The 19,376-nt window shown below is 39.5% G+C and overlaps 1 protein-coding gene across 1 annotated transcript; it reads left to right on the top strand.

Moving 5' to 3' along the window:
- The first annotated feature begins 655 nt into the window (after positions 1 to 655).
- Positions 656 to 18,856, top strand: LOC128240990 (chitin synthase chs-2-like). Its single transcript, XM_052957977.1, has 23 exons — positions 656 to 703; positions 2,287 to 2,406; positions 2,652 to 2,836; positions 3,650 to 4,112; positions 4,799 to 5,851; positions 6,193 to 6,365; positions 7,051 to 7,130; positions 7,854 to 7,962; positions 8,319 to 8,472; positions 8,996 to 9,206; positions 9,384 to 9,584; positions 10,424 to 10,588; positions 11,286 to 11,518; positions 12,324 to 12,488; positions 12,809 to 12,991; positions 13,420 to 13,605; positions 13,777 to 13,933; positions 14,376 to 14,524; positions 15,187 to 15,336; positions 15,961 to 16,207; positions 16,978 to 17,087; positions 17,472 to 17,667; positions 18,045 to 18,856. Exons 1-23 carry the CDS (start codon positions 656 to 658, stop codon positions 18,854 to 18,856), a joined length of 5,550 nt encoding a protein of 1,849 aa, XP_052813937.1.
- The last annotated feature ends 520 nt before the right edge of the window (positions 18,857 to 19,376 follow it).

Here is a 19,376-nt window from a genome sequence, read left to right as displayed (position 1 = left end):
TTGCCTCATTTAGACAACAACTCATCACAATAGGAATGCTTAGATATTAATCGGCAGTCGCTGACTTAAAGGAATGCATTTTAAAATTCGCCCGGTTTCTCCTATCTTGGATGGCTTGCGCCTGATGATACACGCAGATGTTACCTTTGTTTACACTTCAATTTAGTCAACTCCAAATTGCATAACTTTTTACGATTGTACAACGCTACGCCTTAATAGTGATGACGTCACAACGCCCATTTTTTATCAATTTGGTTGAGGAAAATATATATTTGTGCGGTACAGTTGCGGATAAAATTGTGTAGGCGGCTGGCTATAAGGAAGAGTTTTCAATATATAATCTTATTAACTTTTAATTTCATGTCAAAGTACATATATGAATTGAAGAACACGGATCGTACAGTTCACTGTTACTGAACAATAAATATAGTCGAACAACGACTTGATTATTTATAGAAATTATATTTATTTATTAGTGTGGACTTATATATTATATAATATCATAAACATATTACATTTGTTAAAAGAAAAATGAATACTGTGCCAATTTCAAATACTTATGTGAAATATTAGAAATACATTGTGTATGATATTGTATTAGGAAAATATACAATCTCAACTCAACTCAACTCAACTTAACTCAACTCGTGTAACGATGGATGCGTTTGATATTGAGTTAGATAATTTGGATTATTTTTATATGGTAAGAACTCAAATTGTTCATGTTGTTGTCATTTGTCGTTGTTAACATTATTGTTGAGCGTCTTGTACCGGTCTGTCTGAGAGTTTATTGATGAACAGTCGAACCCCGTTGGCTCGAACTCCCTGGGACCAGGGAAAATACATCGAGCGTCGGAAATTTCGAGCCAAGAGGAAATGTTTACCTTCAGTTTTAAGACATCGGTTCTTTACATCAAGTTCGAGCCAACGAGGAATTCGAGCCAAGCGAGTTCGAGCAAACGGCTTCCGAGTGTATCTTATTTGGGTTTCGATCTTAGAACTTTCTCGGCTCATACGTTGTAAGATTAGTTGCGTGATTTGGTTAAAATATATTACTTGTATATTGCAATAATTGATTTGAAAAAAAACAACATATTTTATTGTACTCGCTTTATAGTGAACGTAATTTATTAATCATTTAATTAAACATTTAACCTCTGATATCTTAAATCTACTGCATGGTATTTTCATCAGATATGGGTGCATTTCGTAACAATTTTTCACACAGGCTAAAAGTAGGCAAACATCCCACTAGAAAATTAAAAAGCCCTTCGTCTAAACTAAATATTAGAGACCTTTCACTTTTCATGTACACTGAAGTGGTTAATGCTGTGATAATCAAGTTTTCCCCATAGCATGATTACTTTGTTTCGCCATTTGGGAGGATTTACTGATAAGCCCTTGGTCACGAATTATCTCTGGACCAAGAGATTCTACACTCATCCCAAAGTTAATCGCAAAACTGGCGTAACTATGTAGAATTTTCGTCATTAGCTATTACATTTTTGCTCCGACCCCAATCCCAACGACTTAAGCACAAAAATGTCGTAACTTTAATAGTTCGTACTATTAGTTACCATGCTTTAACGCTTAAGCGCTTCAGTCCTTATCAGGCGCTGTAACATTTAACGTGCGCTAAGCGGCCTTTGCACAGCCATTAGCTGTAGGAGGCTGGCAACACAAGCATTTTTCTGTCTCATTTGCTTGCGTTCGTTCTAATGACTACCAAAGATTAGATTTTCGTTTGAGAAATATGCGTTTGATGTTCAAACTTTCCCTTTTGTATATACGTTGCTTATGAGCATGTGTCATTAATGGTATATACATGTATTTCGTCATGTGTATATGTCAATGTGTCAATACACTACAACTACTACCACCACCACCACCACCATCACTGACGGTACAACTTCTACTACGCCAACAGCACCAACAAAAGCAGCAGCAATAATTTTTCATCACTAACTAACGACAGCCACTAGCACCACCACAACTGACGGTACCAATACCACTACGCAAACAACACCAACACCACCAACAAAAACAGCAGCAACATATTCCAGTACTTACAACGCTTACGAACGACGACAACACAAACTTGCAGAAATTACTCACTCCAAGCCGGCGGTGAAATCTATTATCACGAAACCGTTTCTCGACCAATGATTCTGTCAATGATCTTCTAGTCCACATATACTCTATTATTATTATTTCTTCTCTAAAATTATATATAAACATTCAAAAAGAAAATTAATACATTACAGTTTTCTTTTCTCTCAACAACAGGACAACCTACCAGACACTAATCTATCACCGCCGACGGTAAAGCGAATGATACCACTTCCGGTGATCGGTGTGGAAGATTCAGACCCGATACTTACCCCCGGGAACAGGGATAGCATGGCCGTAAGTTTATAGGGTTTGTAAGATGGTCGAGGGGATGGGGATGGGGTGCTCGATGGTTTTGGGAATGAGGCGGACGATTGAGAGGGGAAATGGCGGGAAATTAATATATTTAGGTTAAAGGACCGTCGTGAAATGTTAATATAGGTCCCATTAAATTTATTAAATTATTGGATCTATATACATTAATTACTCAAATTAAGGATGACATGTTTCTCATACTAAAACATCCACTTCTCGTTTTGCAGTCAGACGAAGGTGTTGTGAATCCCGCATTCGACTCGCTAGACCGCCTCGGTGTTGGCGGCCCCGCGTGGAGCGAGACCTCCAGTGACAACAACAACAGGGACGACCCCAGCGCCAACAGGAAGCGTGAGAGTTATGGCGTCACCGACAGCCTTCCACGGTTCCCAAAGAAAATGAACGATAAAAGGTAGCTGATAAAATCTTTTAATAATATCAGTGTGTGTATACCACGTGATAAATTATGTCATATATGATACGTAAGAAGGCTACATTTTTCTTAAAATGAAGACTAAAATCAAAGATAACTTTTTTTTAACTACACCATTTTAAATGAAAAAGGGCAGTCTATGCCGCTTAATGAACCAGTTTCCACAATAATGTTTTCGTCAGACGAGCGTATTGTGAAAAAAATTGTCGAAGTGTTATAAGAAACTGCACTCTCAATCAAACTCTGGTAAAAGACCAAAGACGGGGCTAGCGGTGTAGACTGCGCTATGTTTCATTTAAAATGGTGAATAAATAGGAAAGTTATCTTTGTTTAAAGTCTTTATTCGAAGCAAAATATTGGGTATATCACGTGGTATACTGAATATTATGACAATGAAAATCGATCAGAAACAACCGACGTCCTGTTATCTTAAGTCGCAATGAATTATTAGCCGCCGTAGCTGAGGATCGAACCAAGGTCACTTGAATGCCGGCTTGACGCCATTACCACTATATATACAGCGAGACACTATACTGTTTACAGTAACCGAACATTAAGTGCCAAAAATACATGAATTCCAAATATTTGCAACCATTAGTACATGTATAACTATTATCACAAATTTCAACAACATATCATTAGTTGATATTAGTATAAATAAGCAAAGTCTGGTGTTTTTCAACTTTTCATAAACAATTTCGTATACAGTCAGTTAAGTACTTATACTTCTTTAGTCGTTTTAGCCTGAGAACGCATATGGACAAATCAAAACATTCATTTCTTTAATTCCAGTTTCATTGCACCAGACCTTGAGCGCGAAGGAAAGACGTCCACGCTCAAATCCTGGGATGTTTTCCGCGTTGTCAACCGTAGCAAGCAACGTGGCGTTGACGATGAATTGCTAAGCAAGGTCCAGAAGGGGCTTAAAATAATCCTAAGTGTTTTTTTAACAATGTTCATACTCGTCTTTACCATAGTCGCAAAAAGTACTCTTTTCCTTATTACATCCAATGTGTACTCAAATGTGACTTTCGAATGTGAATGGATTTCCGGGACGGAAGTGACGTCATGTAGACGGGTACCTGCTGATCGGGTAACCAGAGACGCTTTCCACCCAGCACCAAGCGTCCAGGCGCATTGGTTGTGGGCTCTATTCATTGTTGTGTGTTCTCCGAATGTGTTTACGTTTGGAAAATGCCTTTGGAGGGTTTGCTTCAAAACGACGAGGAATCCAACGCCGAAAGTGCTGTTTCTGGTATGAAGTCCGATTACATTCAATATTCTCCCAACCCAGCTAAGTAGATCCAAATATTCAGCCATGCTGGAAACCCTTATATTGCTCACGGGCAAAGATAAAAAGTACCCGTATGGAACTACTTTTTTCATTAAGCACACAAGAGATCTAGCGAAAAATACATTTTTTTCTATATTTATTAATTTAGCGGAGTTGGCAGAAAAAGCATCTACCAATGCTGTTTGTGTAAGATTGGTTCATCCCAAGCCTTGAGCAGGGGTCTGCGGAAACACGGTTAACCTCGTTCCCTCAAAACACCCAACGCTCGGATTAGGATGAACCTTTCTTACACTCTCGGTCATAAAAGATACTTATAAAAGTATATGACTAATAAAAAATAATAGTCAAAGAAATCAAGAATTTTCAGATTGTTCCAAATGCTTAAATCGTGAATTTGTAAATTGTTTCAATACTTCTCCTTGTGTTTCAAAGTGGCTTAATTCGGTGTGTCCAAGAAAGTAGAACTCGAAAAACCACTGTTAATAAGCTTAACACTTATTTATGTATGTCACGTTGTGTTAACAATCTAATGTTCAAGATTTAACTAATTAATTTAAATCTCTTTGATGAAAACTACTTCATGTTTTCGTTTGCATTCTTACTTTATAAAAATGTTATTCACATCTATATATATATATTTGTTTTAGTTGCTGGCTATCGAAACGCTCCACACTGCGGGAATAACGTTGTTTACGTTTTACGTTCTCCCTTCCATGGACGCTTTAAGGGGTCTCGCCTTAACATTCGGGGTCGGCTGCGTGCCCGCTCTCCTCAAGATGTTTGACACTCAGCGAGAGGAGGGCCGGAAGTTCTACGTGTTCATAGCGGATATAGTGGCGCTGGTCGCCCAAATTTCGATACTTATTCTATGGCCGGTTAGGGACTTCGTCGTCAATGAGAAATCAGAATTGACTTGGACAATTCCCGTTTCGCTACTTCTTATTTCTATCGGTTGGTGGGAGAATTATATCAACAAGTTTACGGCGATGGGGAAATTAGGAGCACGCCTGAAGGAGTTCAAACGTCGCGTCCGCCGAATGCGGACAAAGATATACATGATAGCGAGCCTTTGGAAAATAATCCTGACGCTTATTCTGATGTCGGTCATGGTGACAGCCGGAAGTCGCTCCTGCTTGAAAGTCCTTTATGGTGACCAGGATTTTGCGACCGACTGTCCGCATCTTATCCATCCTTCCGGTGATAACGTCGCCTCCGCCGAGATGGAGACAAACCCTTTCTACGTTGCCGTCATCCAGGTGGTTGCTTGTCTCCTTTGCTACCAGTTCTCCAAAACCGCGTGTAAGGTGATGCTGCAGGTCGTTAGTTTCTCACTTCCGCTCATGCTGGCCGCGCCCATCATTGGCGGACTATTTATCGCGAGTTGTGAATCCTGGTACACCGACTCTATGAAAGCATTCATGCCGGATTACCTTTACTGGACGTGTGACATCAACGGCATTTCACGTGGTTACCTAGGGACGCTATACGAGGATTATCTACTTCCGGTCGCCCTCGTGTGGTGGCTGTCCTTTATGTGGGTAACGTTTCATATCTGGATGCCCCGCGTTGAGCGGCTGGTCCAGACGGAACACCTCTTTGTGCAGCCTCTGTACTGTGGCGTCATGCTCGAACAGTCCCTCATGCTTAACAGACGTCGTGACGACCGTGATCGCGCGCGGCGTTACTCCGACAAGGAACAGGTAACTAATAATTATTATTCAAAGGGTTAAAGCAATGAGTATGTTTTATACTTTATTATTTGAATTCCCTAGAACCGTAAAGCTTTTACTCCCGATCTGCAAATATACGGGATCTATGAACAATTAAAGCATTTTAGCATACAGCATTGGATTTACTGAAGTAGCTTTATTTACTCCGGGCAGTAAAGTACCCAAAATATAAACCCTTACACTTGCGTCATTTATAACCTAAAGTAAAGTTCGGTTTCCATAAAAACATTTTACACAGTTTGAATGTTACGTTATAAACAAAAGTACTGTTCAAACCAAATTACCATTAACTTTGTTTTCTGACGTCACAGAAGCGGAAGGGCAATACGACGTTTTCCATGCTAGACGGGGGCTTCCCGTCCCAACTTCCGGCGACACCCAGGGACCCTGTCCGCAAGGAGCCGGCCCCCATGATCTACGTGTGCGCCACTATGTGGCACGAGACAGAGAAAGAGATGCTCCAATTTCTAACCTCTCTCTTCCGGTATGAACACAATTCTTAAATCATTCGGAACTCCTTGGCCATTCTTTATCGAAAATAACCTCGGATGTATGCCGGTATATCAGTTGAAGTAGTTCGTAATTTTTTTGAATTTAATTTATATCATTAATTAAACGTAGTGTTTGAAAGTTGTATTTATTGATCTAAAGTTAAATTGATTGCCAATGAAGTGTATTATTGCAAATATAATTAAGATTCCAAAAAGTCATAAAGTTTAATTCCTAAGTAAAATTACTACGCGATTTACTTGCAGCGGACTTAAACGTACCACTTTTTGAGTATATAAACCGTCCAAATACATCCGAGGTTGTTTTCGATAAAAATGGTCGAGGATCTTCGAATTTTATTCAATATATTTTTTAACACAATATTGTGTCGAGATCAAGGTATTTTCTTGTGTCTTTTGAGTGTAAGGGGCGCGGTAGGGGATGCAACGAAACAACCATGCTTAATGAACATGGATTCTTTGTATAATTACATAATATTTTCTTCTTTAAAGTTTTGACTTGTATTTCAAAAATGCAATGTTACTGAAATCCTTCAAAAATACAGGGTACTATCGAAATTGCGTCCAGATAAAACGCTTGACTGTGTCGTAAATTACAGATACTCTGTTTTTTCGACTGGAGGATTTGTTAGAGAACATTGATCTATTTGATATTTTTAGCTTGGACGACGACCAGTGCGCAAGAAAGAACGCTCAGAAATTTTTCGATGTCGTGGACCCGGACTTTTACGAATTCGAAGGTAAACCCCGTGAAAGTGTTTTTGTTTTTTATATAAAAAATATTTGTTCATAGTGCGTGTTACTTTCTTATTTATTTCATTTATTTCATTGCTTTTTATATATTTATGTACGGTTATAATATATATTTTTGTTACCTATTGAAACGATTACTAGCTCGCTACAAGTAGCTACTTTGTATGATTTAATGGTAAAGGCGAACACACATTACAGTTTGGAAACATGCCAATGTGAAATAATTCCTATTTAATATAATACACGTTTTGGACCTAACTAGCGGATATATTAATGATACGTTTTTACCAATCTAGCGCACATACATTTTATCCAATTTAGTGCACATACGTTTTTACCAATCTAGCGAACATACATAATACCAAACTAGCGCACATATGTTTAACCAATCTAGCGCACATACTTTTTTACCAATCTAGCGCACATACGTTTTTACCAATCTAGCGCACATACGTTTTTACCAATCTAGCGCACATACCTTTTAACTTATTTAGCGAACATAAGTTTTACCAATGTAGCGCACATACGTTTTTTACCAATTAAGCGCATATACGTTTTTTACCAATTAAGCGCACATACGTTTTTTACAAATCAAGCGCACATACGTTTTTTACCAATTAAGCGCATATATGTTTTTTACCAATTTAGCTCGCATACCTTGTTACCAGTTTAGCTCACATACGTTTCTACTAATATTTCTTTCAATCCAGCCCACATATTTTTCGACGATGCATATGAACCGCATGATGTTGACGCGGAAGATTACAACGTCAACAGTTTCGTACACCAGCTGGTAGGCATCGTGGACAAGGCGGCAAGGTAACTGTTTTATGTTTGCTTTCCAAATAAAAAAAATATTCATACTTTCCCATCAGACGAATTCAATCCATACCAAAAAAAATGCCATCATAGTCCCACTTATTATTAAACAACGTTTTCAAAGTTGGTCTATTTAACATTTTCAACGCATTTTTAATTAACGTTTTCAACGTTGTATCTACTTCACGTTTTAAATGCTGTTTTCAACTTAACGTTTTTAACGTTGTTTTTAACTTAACGTTGTAAACGTTGTTTCTACTTAACAGTGTCAACGTTGTTTTAAACTTAACGTTTTCAACGTTGTTTCTACTTAACAGTTTCAACGTTGTTTTTAACTTAACGTTTCCGATTTTCAGTAAAGTGCATCGTGTCCCAATGCGCCTTGCACCACCCACCCGCTACCCCACCCCATACGGCGGAAGACTAGAGTGGGCCATGTTAGGGGGCAACAAGATGATTGTTCACCTCAAGGATAAGTCCAAGATCAGAATCAAGAAACGCTGGAGCCAGGTAAGCACTAACATTGATTAAGGTCAAGGTTAAGGTTAAGTTGTACAAATGATAAAGGTCAAAGTCAAATAATATTTTACTTTTAAGATCTAGGGCCCAAATCTTTAATATTGCGTCAAATTTTACCACTCCGTTACTAGAAACTCACTGACATAGATCAAATACAGTGCTTTAATAAACTACAGTCGAACCCCGTTGGCTCGTTTACCTCGTTGGCTCGAACTCGATCTAAAGGACCGATTTCTTAAAACTGAATGTAAGCATTCCCGCTTGGCTCGAACTCCCCGAGGCTCGAGGTATTTTCGCCGGTCCCTTGGAGTTGGAGCCAACGGGGTTCGACAGTATAGTGATCCTTAGCTTACTTATCGCATAAAAATTTCCTTTCTAGTACTTTCATCATCAGTACAAATCGTAAACGATGTAAGCATGAAATAAGGCTCTTACCCCACCCACCCACTACCATACAGTTTATTTCTTTATCCTTTCCACTTCTCTTTACTTTATCCCACCCACCTACTTACAGGTTATGTACATGTACTACCTGCTTGGTCACCGTCTGGTCGGACAGAACCTGGATGCGCGCCGGAAACAAACGCTTGCAGATAACACGTACGTGCTGGCGCTTGACGGTGACGTCGACTTCCGGCCGTCAGCTGTGCAGGTCCTTGTAGATCGGCTGAAAAGAAATGAGAAGGTCGGAGCGGCATGCGGTCGGATTCATCCTATTGGAATGGGTAGGTTAAACAAAACGGCTGTCTGGTATAACTGTTGAGATGCATAAGCATTACTTCGTAGTGGTGCAAATTGTAGTGTTTTCTTTCGTTGTTGTTTGGTGTCTACCGCGACAAAATTGACGACGACAAGGACGATGATATGATGGCAATTGATATTTTTGACTTTTTTTTCTTCAGGTCCGATGGTGTGGTACCAGAAATTCGAATATGCGATCAGCCATTGGCTTCAGAAGGCCACAGAGCACATGATCGGCTGCGTCCTCTGTTCTCCCGGCTGTTTCTCCCTCTTCCGGGCCTCTTCGCTTATGGACGATAACGTCATGGGAAAGTACGCCTCCTTGTCATCACAGGCACGACACTACGTGCAGTATGATCAAGGTACATTTTTTACTTTTCTGTACGTTTTATAATTAGTATGACTCATCACAACCCAGTCCCGGACATTCAGTAGAACATACAAAGAAGTCTTGGGTATTTTGGGCGGCCATCTTGGACGCCATTTCGGATTTTTGGATTTCAGCACTGTCGGTAAAAATACAATTTTGTTCCATATTCTGCACCTCCCATGAACATTTTGGTGTATAGAAGTAACTGTTATCTGACGTAGACCGGTTGACCCCCTAAATAATCAATTAGTCATGCTCATTTGCTTCACTACTACTGTTCCGCAAGCAAAAGAAGATGGTTATGTAAGCTGTTCCACGTGCACCGGTTTTGGCTTTGGCTCTTAAAAAGACACACTATTTATGTCATGTATTTGTTTATCTTCTCCCGTTTGGTTTAGTTCTCGTTGTTGAAATCCAACAGCTGCTTTTAAGATGTATTCTCAAAATTACTACGAAATAATCTTGGATTGTACAAACATGTCTTTCGAAGAAAAAAATAGTACAGGGTTGGTTTTCAATATTGGTTTTAATTGGATCTAAGAACGATGTAGCTAATCGGATTTCTTGTAATAATAACTGACCAATAGAATGAATGAAGTCAATGATGTATGACCATAATATTTGCTTAAGTAAACTATTGAATACCACCCCTAGTTTCAAATGTTAGGAGGATATTGATCATACGCAGTGACTATGCTCAGCTAATCAAACAAAATGACGTTAATTTCATTTGTTATACGCATACATGGGGATCTAGATTCGAAAATGGAGACACTGAGGTGTCAATAATGATTCGAGAGTTTAGAACATGTATGTATCTTTCTTTCTCAGGCGAGGATCGTTGGCTATGTACGCTACTACTACAACAAGGCTACAGGATAGAGTATTGCGCAAACGCGGACGCCCTGACTTATTGCCCCGAGGGATTTGTAGAGTTCTACAATCAAAGACGTCGATGGTCGCCTTCAACAATGGCTAACATCATGGATCTGCTAGGTTTGTTAATTTGTTTTAACGCTTTTTTGAAATTTCCAAAATTGCGGCAGAGCGTTCACCGGATGAACGCACGAAAAGTAAGAATCAATTCTTAAATTGACATTTTCGCCTATTCATTACTTTACATTTCGTTGCAATAATTTGCACCTTTATCAAGAAAGGTATCGAGATTTTTTAATTCCTGTTTTAAATATACATGACTCAGGTCCTTCTTGTGAGACTCCGCCTACAGAGGTCATAAAAGGTCGACCGGTTCATGCAAAATGAACGCAAACTTTATCGTACTCAAAATCAAGTGTGAATGTTAACATTACCATTTAGTCGACGTGAATAGAACTTGATCCTTCAGAACAAGAACTTTACTAGAATAACATGTACTGATACACGTTGTATTAAAATCGGGACCATCGGAGATAGGCTTACAGTATACCAAAGTGTTGTTATTTTTTAAATGCCACAGCCATCTTTGTTTAGGCGACACTACACCTATAAATTGTAATATCACCTGTAATGCGTAACATTGACAGTATTTCAAATTTTCCGTTTTATAGAGGCCAAGTTTAATGTGCTCTTAGCATTGTTGTGGCCAGAGCAAGCATGGATTGAAGATTTTTATACGAATACGTGAGCCGTTTTTATCACATTATTATAAAACATTTTCCGATTGTTCATTCATGCGCGTTTTTCGTTTCTTCAGGTGACTGGCGCAACATCGTCAAAATCAACGAGAACATGTCCCTTCTGTACATGGCTTATCAGCTCCTGCTGTTTTGTTCCTCCCTCCTCACCCCAGCCACAGTTTTCCTCCTCATCACCGGGGCTCTCAACACCGCGTTCCCCGCGTTTGACCTTATAAACTCGCTCGTCTGTAACGCCGTACCAGTTGGACTGTTCATGGCGGCGTGCTTCTTCTGTGAATCTAAGTGGCAGGTTTGTACATTTACAGTCCAAACTCGTTGGCTCGATATCGCATGGCTCGATTTCCTCATTGGCTCGAACCGATTTAAATGGACCGAGGGTCGATATTTCTCCACGCTCGATGTCTATATGTACCATGCAGTGTATGCTCGTTTCTAACTTCAACTCATCATGTGACTTCGCCGTTCCGATATAATAAATTTATATATACATTTAGTTAAGTTAGTGTTGTGGCCTTGCTGTCGTCGGCGGTGGAGACTACAGTGACGGCAGCTGCAACGTTGTTCTATTTATTTACATTGTATTTGGTATATACATTACCATTTACAATTCACATATGTTTAAAAATGCCACAAACTCTGGCCGAAATTCATGTTGCATTGCGCCCTTTGTTAAGCTCATTATGACAGTCAAAATAAATTACGACTCCATTTGGACCTGTCCTAGCGGTCACTTTAAGTTGCCGGTCACCTGACATAAACGGCCATTTGAGCTTCAACTTAAATCCGTCTATCATTGCCCTTAAATGAGTGTCCCCAAGCTGTCCGCGCCCAGCGACCAATATATTTCCCTGACTGTCCCCATATACGATACAGCAACTGTTAGGCTTTCGGTACGTGCTACTGGCGATGATGGTACTGGATAATGGTGGGGTCGGGTCCCAAACAGACCTTTGTCCCACGATTCTTTACTCCAATTATCTTCCGATATACTTTATACGTTAGTTCAACAACACGATTTCCTTTCCTTTATACGTCAGATTAAGATAGCAACTACTTAAAAAACATTTTTATCCCATCTCAATTTTTCATTTCAGATGATGTTAGCACAGGTCCTATCCTTGGTCTATGCGCTCCTTATGATGGTGGTTGTGGTGGGACTTGGTCTGAACATGATACTAGAGGGATTGTGCTCGCCAACCGCCATCTTTCTCTTTTTCCTGCTCGGCGTATTCATAATCTCGGCCATCATGCATCCACAGGTAAGAACTTGTGTTATTTTATTTACTAGTATGTTTTGTTTGGTGCTTCGTCGCGTCACTGCAGACCCTGTAAAATAAGAAGATTACAGTGTGTGTATACCACGTGATAAATTACGTGATAAAGTACGTGATAGATGCTACGTCGGAAGGCAGCTTTTTGCGTCGAATGAATACTTAAAACAAAGACAACTTTTCTTTTCCTTCACTATTTAAATGAAAAAAAGGGCAGTCTATGTCGCTTGAAGGGTCCCGCCTTCGTTTTAACTTAAAACTGACTTAAAACCTTATATCTTACTTTTCCTACACCCCTTCCGTTCTAGGAGTTTACAAACCTGCTTCACGGCGCCCTCTACTTCCTGTCGGTGCCGTCCATGTCCATGCTGCTTATGATCTATTCCATCTGCAACATGCACGTGGTCTCGTGGGGCACGAGAGAGTCCGCAACCGCAACGGATCCCAACGCCAAGGCGGCACCGCAAAAGAAACCGGATAGCAAGTTACAGGTAGGACATAGTTCTAGCTTACTTCCTGTACGTGAAATCCGTGCAAAAAAACGTGCATTCTCTCTTTGGCATGATACAACCAATGTCAAAAGACAGTTACTGAATTGTAGTCTAAACTTATTATTTTACAACGATTGTGAAACAAGTTAAAACAACATATTATAAATCACTCTCGTTGGCACGATATTACGCGAGAGTGTGGTCCTGTGCTGTGGGGGAAACCATAGTACCCGGAGGAAACCCACTTGTCCGACTTGGTGACCACAAACCAAACACACATACGCCCAGGCTGGGAATCGAACCCGGTTCGCCTAGGGGAGAAGCAAGTGCGCTAACCGGACAACCTTTTTGTCCTTAGTATTTAAAAAGGTAAAATAAGGACTTGCTAATTGTATCGCGCGAACTGTATTTACTGCATAAACTTTTAGGCTCTACTCGCCCGATTCAATACAAGCGGGGCGGACGACCTTGATAGCGACTACGGTTTCTCGTTTGGAAATCTCTTCCGGTGTTTATGCTGTCCTAAACCGCGCCCCGACACATCGGAAGCCAAATTTGAAATGGTCCTCGAAAGACTGGAAAACATCGAAAGAGCAGTCACTTCCGGCAACCAGGTAAGAGGCTATTTTATACTAATTTAAAAGTTCATCTCAAGTTTTCAGCTGATTCCGAATATTAATTAAAATTGGTTACCGGTATTTTTTTTATTAAATAATGAATTTGTTGATTACAAATCGCGATGAGAATATCACAAATTTTAGAACATATTTATTTCGTATTACTAGGAGTCCCAAGCGGCCACCGGAAGAAGCATAGAACGTTGCATGTCGTCCGACGAGGGCGTGAGCGTCACGTTCGAGACAATAAATGAAGGGGAGGGCGTCAGACGGCGGTCGACCCCGAGGGGCGAGGACGAAAAGGAAGAAGAGGGCTTAGCGGAAGGTGGGTTAAAAATTATCTTATTTTTAAAAGGACAAAACCAGTGTGTGAATACTACGTGATAATTTACGTCATATATCAGTGTGTGTATATCACGTGATAATTTACGTCATATATCAGTGTGTGTATATCACGTGATAAATTACGTCATATAATTTATTATGCTACGTCGGAAGGCAACATTTTGCGTAAAATGAAAACCTTTAAACAAAGATAACGTTTCTTTAACTACACCATTTTGAATTAAAAAAAAAAATGGCATTTTATGCCGCTTAAGATGCCGCCTTTGTTTTATTCTCGGAGTTTGATAAGGTGGTTAGTTTCATCAAACGCTTCAACAAACCAGTTTCCAAAACTATGTTTTGACAGTGCTCCGTCAGACGGCTGTTTTGTGAAAATAATCACAATCACAATTTTCCAAAATACTATTACATGTATATTCCAGCAATTAACCCTGTATACAAGCCGACGGTATTTCCGTCGCCGCCGACGACGACGACAAGTTCCGAGAACTCTCCCGTGTGGCTGGATGACGACGGACTAGGTCAAGGTCGCACGCGTTACCTTGGCAACGATGAGAAATCGTTCTGGAAGGTATGTACATTAAATATATCCGAACACTAAGGTCAATGAAGGTGACTTCTATGTCGTTTCTTTTAAGATGCTCTCTTACTCCCAAAAAAGATTTACCACATTTAATAATATTGTTTTAATATTACAAACAAAAAGGATGAATAAATGTCGAAAACAATGGTCTTATGAAGGATATCGAGTTTAATTTGTAAGAAAGGCGCACACAACAAGGTATTGCTATCTTATGAGACTAAAGTAGGCCACAGTAAATCTTTTAGCATTCACCAATTATTTAATATCTTTGCGCTTTCTACTATTAATTACACGGTTACAAATCAGTAATTAATATTTCCATAAATGTATTATTTAGTAAGTAGTTAAAGGTTTATCAGTCAAAAATTGATGTTTGTTATACATCTTTATGCATTGATTTTGAATTAAGAGGGTCACTTTAAATGGACTAGACACAAGAGGATCCCAAAATCAACGAATACATTACATCCTCAAACAAGCCTAGAATTATCAATACTAACTAGTATGAGGCCGATAATACATCAATTTACATGATTTAAAGAGTATTTTATCGCTGTCTCAGCTTAAGTTCCCGTTTAAAATTGTCAAATATTGGTTTCCTAGTTTATAGTGTTTTCAAAAGTGCAATTTCTAAAATTATCTTCCCACAGGATCTAATCGGAAAGTACCTAACTCCACTGGAGAAGAACGAGGCGCAGCAGGTTCGCGTTCAAAACGATCTTTTGGAACTACGCAACAAAATGGCGCTGATGTTCTTCATGCTTAACGGCCTGTTCATTATCATCGTATTTACGCTACAGGTAACATTTAGGTTTTTTGCCAAGTCCACTCAAATAATGCCTTTTTTATTCTTAGGTCGGATTCTTTGTTTTTGCCTTGACAATTTATAAGCATAAACAAAATTGTCCATCAAATTAATATAATAATACAAATATATCAGGCATGTATGTCAAATATTACTAATACAGCGGATAATTCAGTATAATAACTATGTATCCACGCATGTACTTAAATAGCGTAAATAATTACATCCCTTCGTTCCACGACTATACAAGTGTCCCCAGACCTGCCACGCGACCAATGGCCGTCAACTGACTATCATCTCCCTTATCAGCATTATGATTTATAGCAACGCCCTGGTGATACAATTCGTACCAGGGGCTCAACATTTTGACATTCGCCTCTCCCTCAAAACCAAAATTAAAATGATTGCAGGGAGTGTATGGGGGTTCTCCTCGAAAGAAGTTTGATCAATTTCTAGTCCGAAATGGTGCATTTTGAGCGTATTTTATTATCTGTTTATCCATATTGACATAAAAAGTGAACTAGGAAGATTTCTTGGGGGGCACCGGGTGCGTCCGTCCTCCCCTTGATCCGCTAGTGGCGTCAATGTTTATCAACCGTTCATTTGTTCTGAATTCCAGTACACGAACGCCATCAAAATGGGCAATGGTATCAGCATTCCACTACCCTGCACGGCGACTAACGGCAACCAACTGACGCTAGAACCAATTTCCCTACTCTTCATGTTGGTTTATGGGATCGCCTTGGTGATACAATTCGTGTCCATGTTCTTCCATCGGCTTGGGACCGCGCTGCATATAATGTCCTCTACTGATATTAACTGTATGAAACCGAACACACGGGAGTTAAACGCCATGGACATTGCAGGTATGAACTTTGCGCTTAAAGGCCTAATTTAAGGGACGCCTCCCCCCCCCCCCCCCCACACACACACATTAAAAAAAAGCAAAAAAAACAACGTGTACTGTACATAACTTCGGTGTATTGATTATTATGGTTGTAATAATTATTATGCCTAAGAATAAGCATATGAGTTATGTTATTCATAAAATAGGTTTGGGGGGGGGGGGGGGTCAGAAAGCTTAAACTAGGCCTTTAAGACAGCGAATTACATTTAAAATAATGTCCTTAAAGATACCTTTGCGACGGACGTGTTAGTAGTATCGCCAAAATATCAAAATCATATCCATTCAAAATCTACGTAACTATGTAGAATCTCTCATAGCATATAAAAGACAACAGCGTGTTCTGCCTCAAACCATGTGAGCTGTTTAGAATAAGTTATATTTAAACGAAGTTGTCCTTGTTCAAAATTTCAAATCGAAGAACTTCGTTGTAAAATACAATGCTGTGTGTGTCGTGATATTTTGGGGGTAAGGATAACGTTGCTAAAATACGACTACTTCTGGCAAACTCCACAAACTCGGAAGTAAATATCAACATTGGATGTTGTACTTCTAGGGAAGATTTCGATTATTTTCTTTTAAAAAAGGTTTTTTAGAAAAATATTTCACATTCCGGAGTGTTGACCTCCTTGGCGAATCGCGTGTAATCCCCGGACTTGTCACATCAGCAAACACGCTGAGAAATTCTTCTTCCTTATATTCTAGTTTTCAAACCTCCGCTCATTTTTTCAGGCAAGATCGCACTGGTGAAAGAAATGCAGCAGATGGATGATGATGATGACAAAATGTCCGTCACCACAACCTCCAGTTCCGGTTTCGATGACGACAGTAGCATAACACAGGTACGTCCATCTATCTAACAATTTGTCAAAATGTTCTCTACTGAGTCAGGCTGTATGTTACTTCCGTCTGTCTTGTTCCTCTCTTGCTGTCTGATATGCATCACCAGGAACGAACTCAAAGTTCCGGTTTTAAATGACGGTAGAAACGTCACATAAATATAGGACTTTCCGTCTGCTACGATTTATGATGATTTTCTTTATTCTTTCCGTCTGAAACGGTATATTTACTACTAAAATAGTATGTTTGAATTTAAAATAAGAAAGTTATTTATTTAAATCTACATCATCATCATCATCATCATCATCATCATCATCATCATCACCATCATCATTATTATTATTATTATTATTATTATTATTATTATTATTATTATTATTATTCAGGACGACTCCCCTAAGCTGAAGCGCCGAAAGACGGTGATCCGGATCACACAGCGCCGGAAACACAAACAACAGGCGGGCGGGGAGATTCCGGTGGCCGCCGGCGACAATCTGGGGACAAAGTTCGTGAAAAACTTCATGGATCTGGCCAACGACCTGAGAAAGGAGAGGATAAGCGAGACTAGCAACCATAGCCACGGTAAGATGCGATTTTAACTAAATCAAAGCGCTGAAGGCGCAGTACGACAGGTGCACTGCGAACATCGAGCCAAGCCTGAATGATTTTTTTAAGAGTAAAAAAAACGTTATTTAACATCTAGTTCGATCCAACGAGGAAATCGAGCAAAGCGATATAGAGCCAACGGGTTTGACCGTAATTTAATCAAATGCATTAGGTTTCATATTGATGACATGCTGTTGCTAGTATGGACTCAAAGATAAAATAGGACTTATGTTTTTATTAAAAATATTAAATCCTTTCAAATGAAATAAAATTGATATGTGTTTATAGTTTTAATACCTCGTTATACATGTGGCAGTATACCGCAATACTTCAACAATATGCATTTTATTCAGATAAATTCGGAACGCGGAAAGGTAGCAGCAGCACCAAGCGGAAGTCTAGAAAGACGATTAGAGCGATGACATCGATACAACAAGATCGTGACGCCGTTTTACACAAGGCAGACGCAATTGAAACAAAGCTTCAGAAGATCCAGAAAAGGAACGGGGGAGCGGAGGCTTCGACAGGAAAGGTGGATTCCTGGCTCCATCTTGTTAGGGACGTTTTGACTCAATCCCGTATCTCCCTAAACACGATCGGTGAGGAGGAGAAACGCAGTTCTCTCCCTTGGCGAAATCGGCTCAGTCGTGCTACTTCTGTCGAAGGCGTACCGAGGGAGGAAACAAAAGGAAAGGGGATGCCAAAACGTGCAAGCTTCGGTGGTTCTACTCCGTTGAATATAATTGCCGACAATGATGAAGAAGAGGATATGTTAATGCTGAAAAGCAAAGCTAAAAATGCCACTGACAGACATACCGTGACAATCGATGACGTTGCATATGGAAAGGTGAAAGTTGACCTGAGACCAAGGTCAAACATAGTCACCAGAGCTGTAAATAAAGACAATGACATGAAATTGAACAGGCTTTCTGAGCCTGCGAAAACACACGTTGGTGCTAGTCCTCGCATCAGTGAAGAAGATGCGCGCGCAAACTCTATTGAGTCGGAGTCCGACATGTCAGAACCGGAAGCTTCCGATACTGGATCGAATTCCGGAGCACCGTCAGTTACATTTAACAACAAACCGGAATATATCGAAAACTTTCGTGAGGCCGGAAGTGTCAGCGTTCCGGCACCCGATGACGTATTTATTGTCGATAGCTGATGACGTCATTGCAAAAGTGATGTCATATTCAAGACTATGTTATGCAATAGGATTTTTTTGGAAATGTAATAACTCTTTCGAACTCATCGGCAGTCATGTTGTACTTTCAGAACTGTAAACTTAAGTCCAGAATTGATATCAGTCATATATTCCAACTGGACTTATGCATTTAATTCGAACTGATTGATGCCGATTTTCTATTTTTAAACAAACATAGTAATTCTTCTTTTTGAGTTTCTTTAAGGGAACTAACTTGTGGTTTTAATACTAAACCAGCTTCGAAAAGTGGGAGGAGAGACATAAAATCGCAAGTTTGATGAACATTTGATGAAAAAAAAAATCTCACAAATGCGATGCGCCAATACATTTATATGAACATGTATGTTTGAAATCAGTAAAAAAGTCACGTGTGACATGTATTTATGTTCTTAAAAGTTAATATAAGTATTTACTTGAATCATGTTATTTTGAATGTTAAAATATACCAATATAATTATATTTATATACCATTATTTTAATT

The sequence above is a fragment of the Mya arenaria genome, chromosome 7, assembly GCF_026914265.1.
Source record: "Mya arenaria isolate MELC-2E11 chromosome 7, ASM2691426v1".
NCBI classification, from domain to species: domain Eukaryota; kingdom Metazoa; phylum Mollusca; class Bivalvia; order Myida; family Myidae; genus Mya; species Mya arenaria.
The sequence above is the reverse complement of the archived record's forward strand: the minus strand, read 5'-3'. Positions and strand labels throughout refer to the sequence as shown.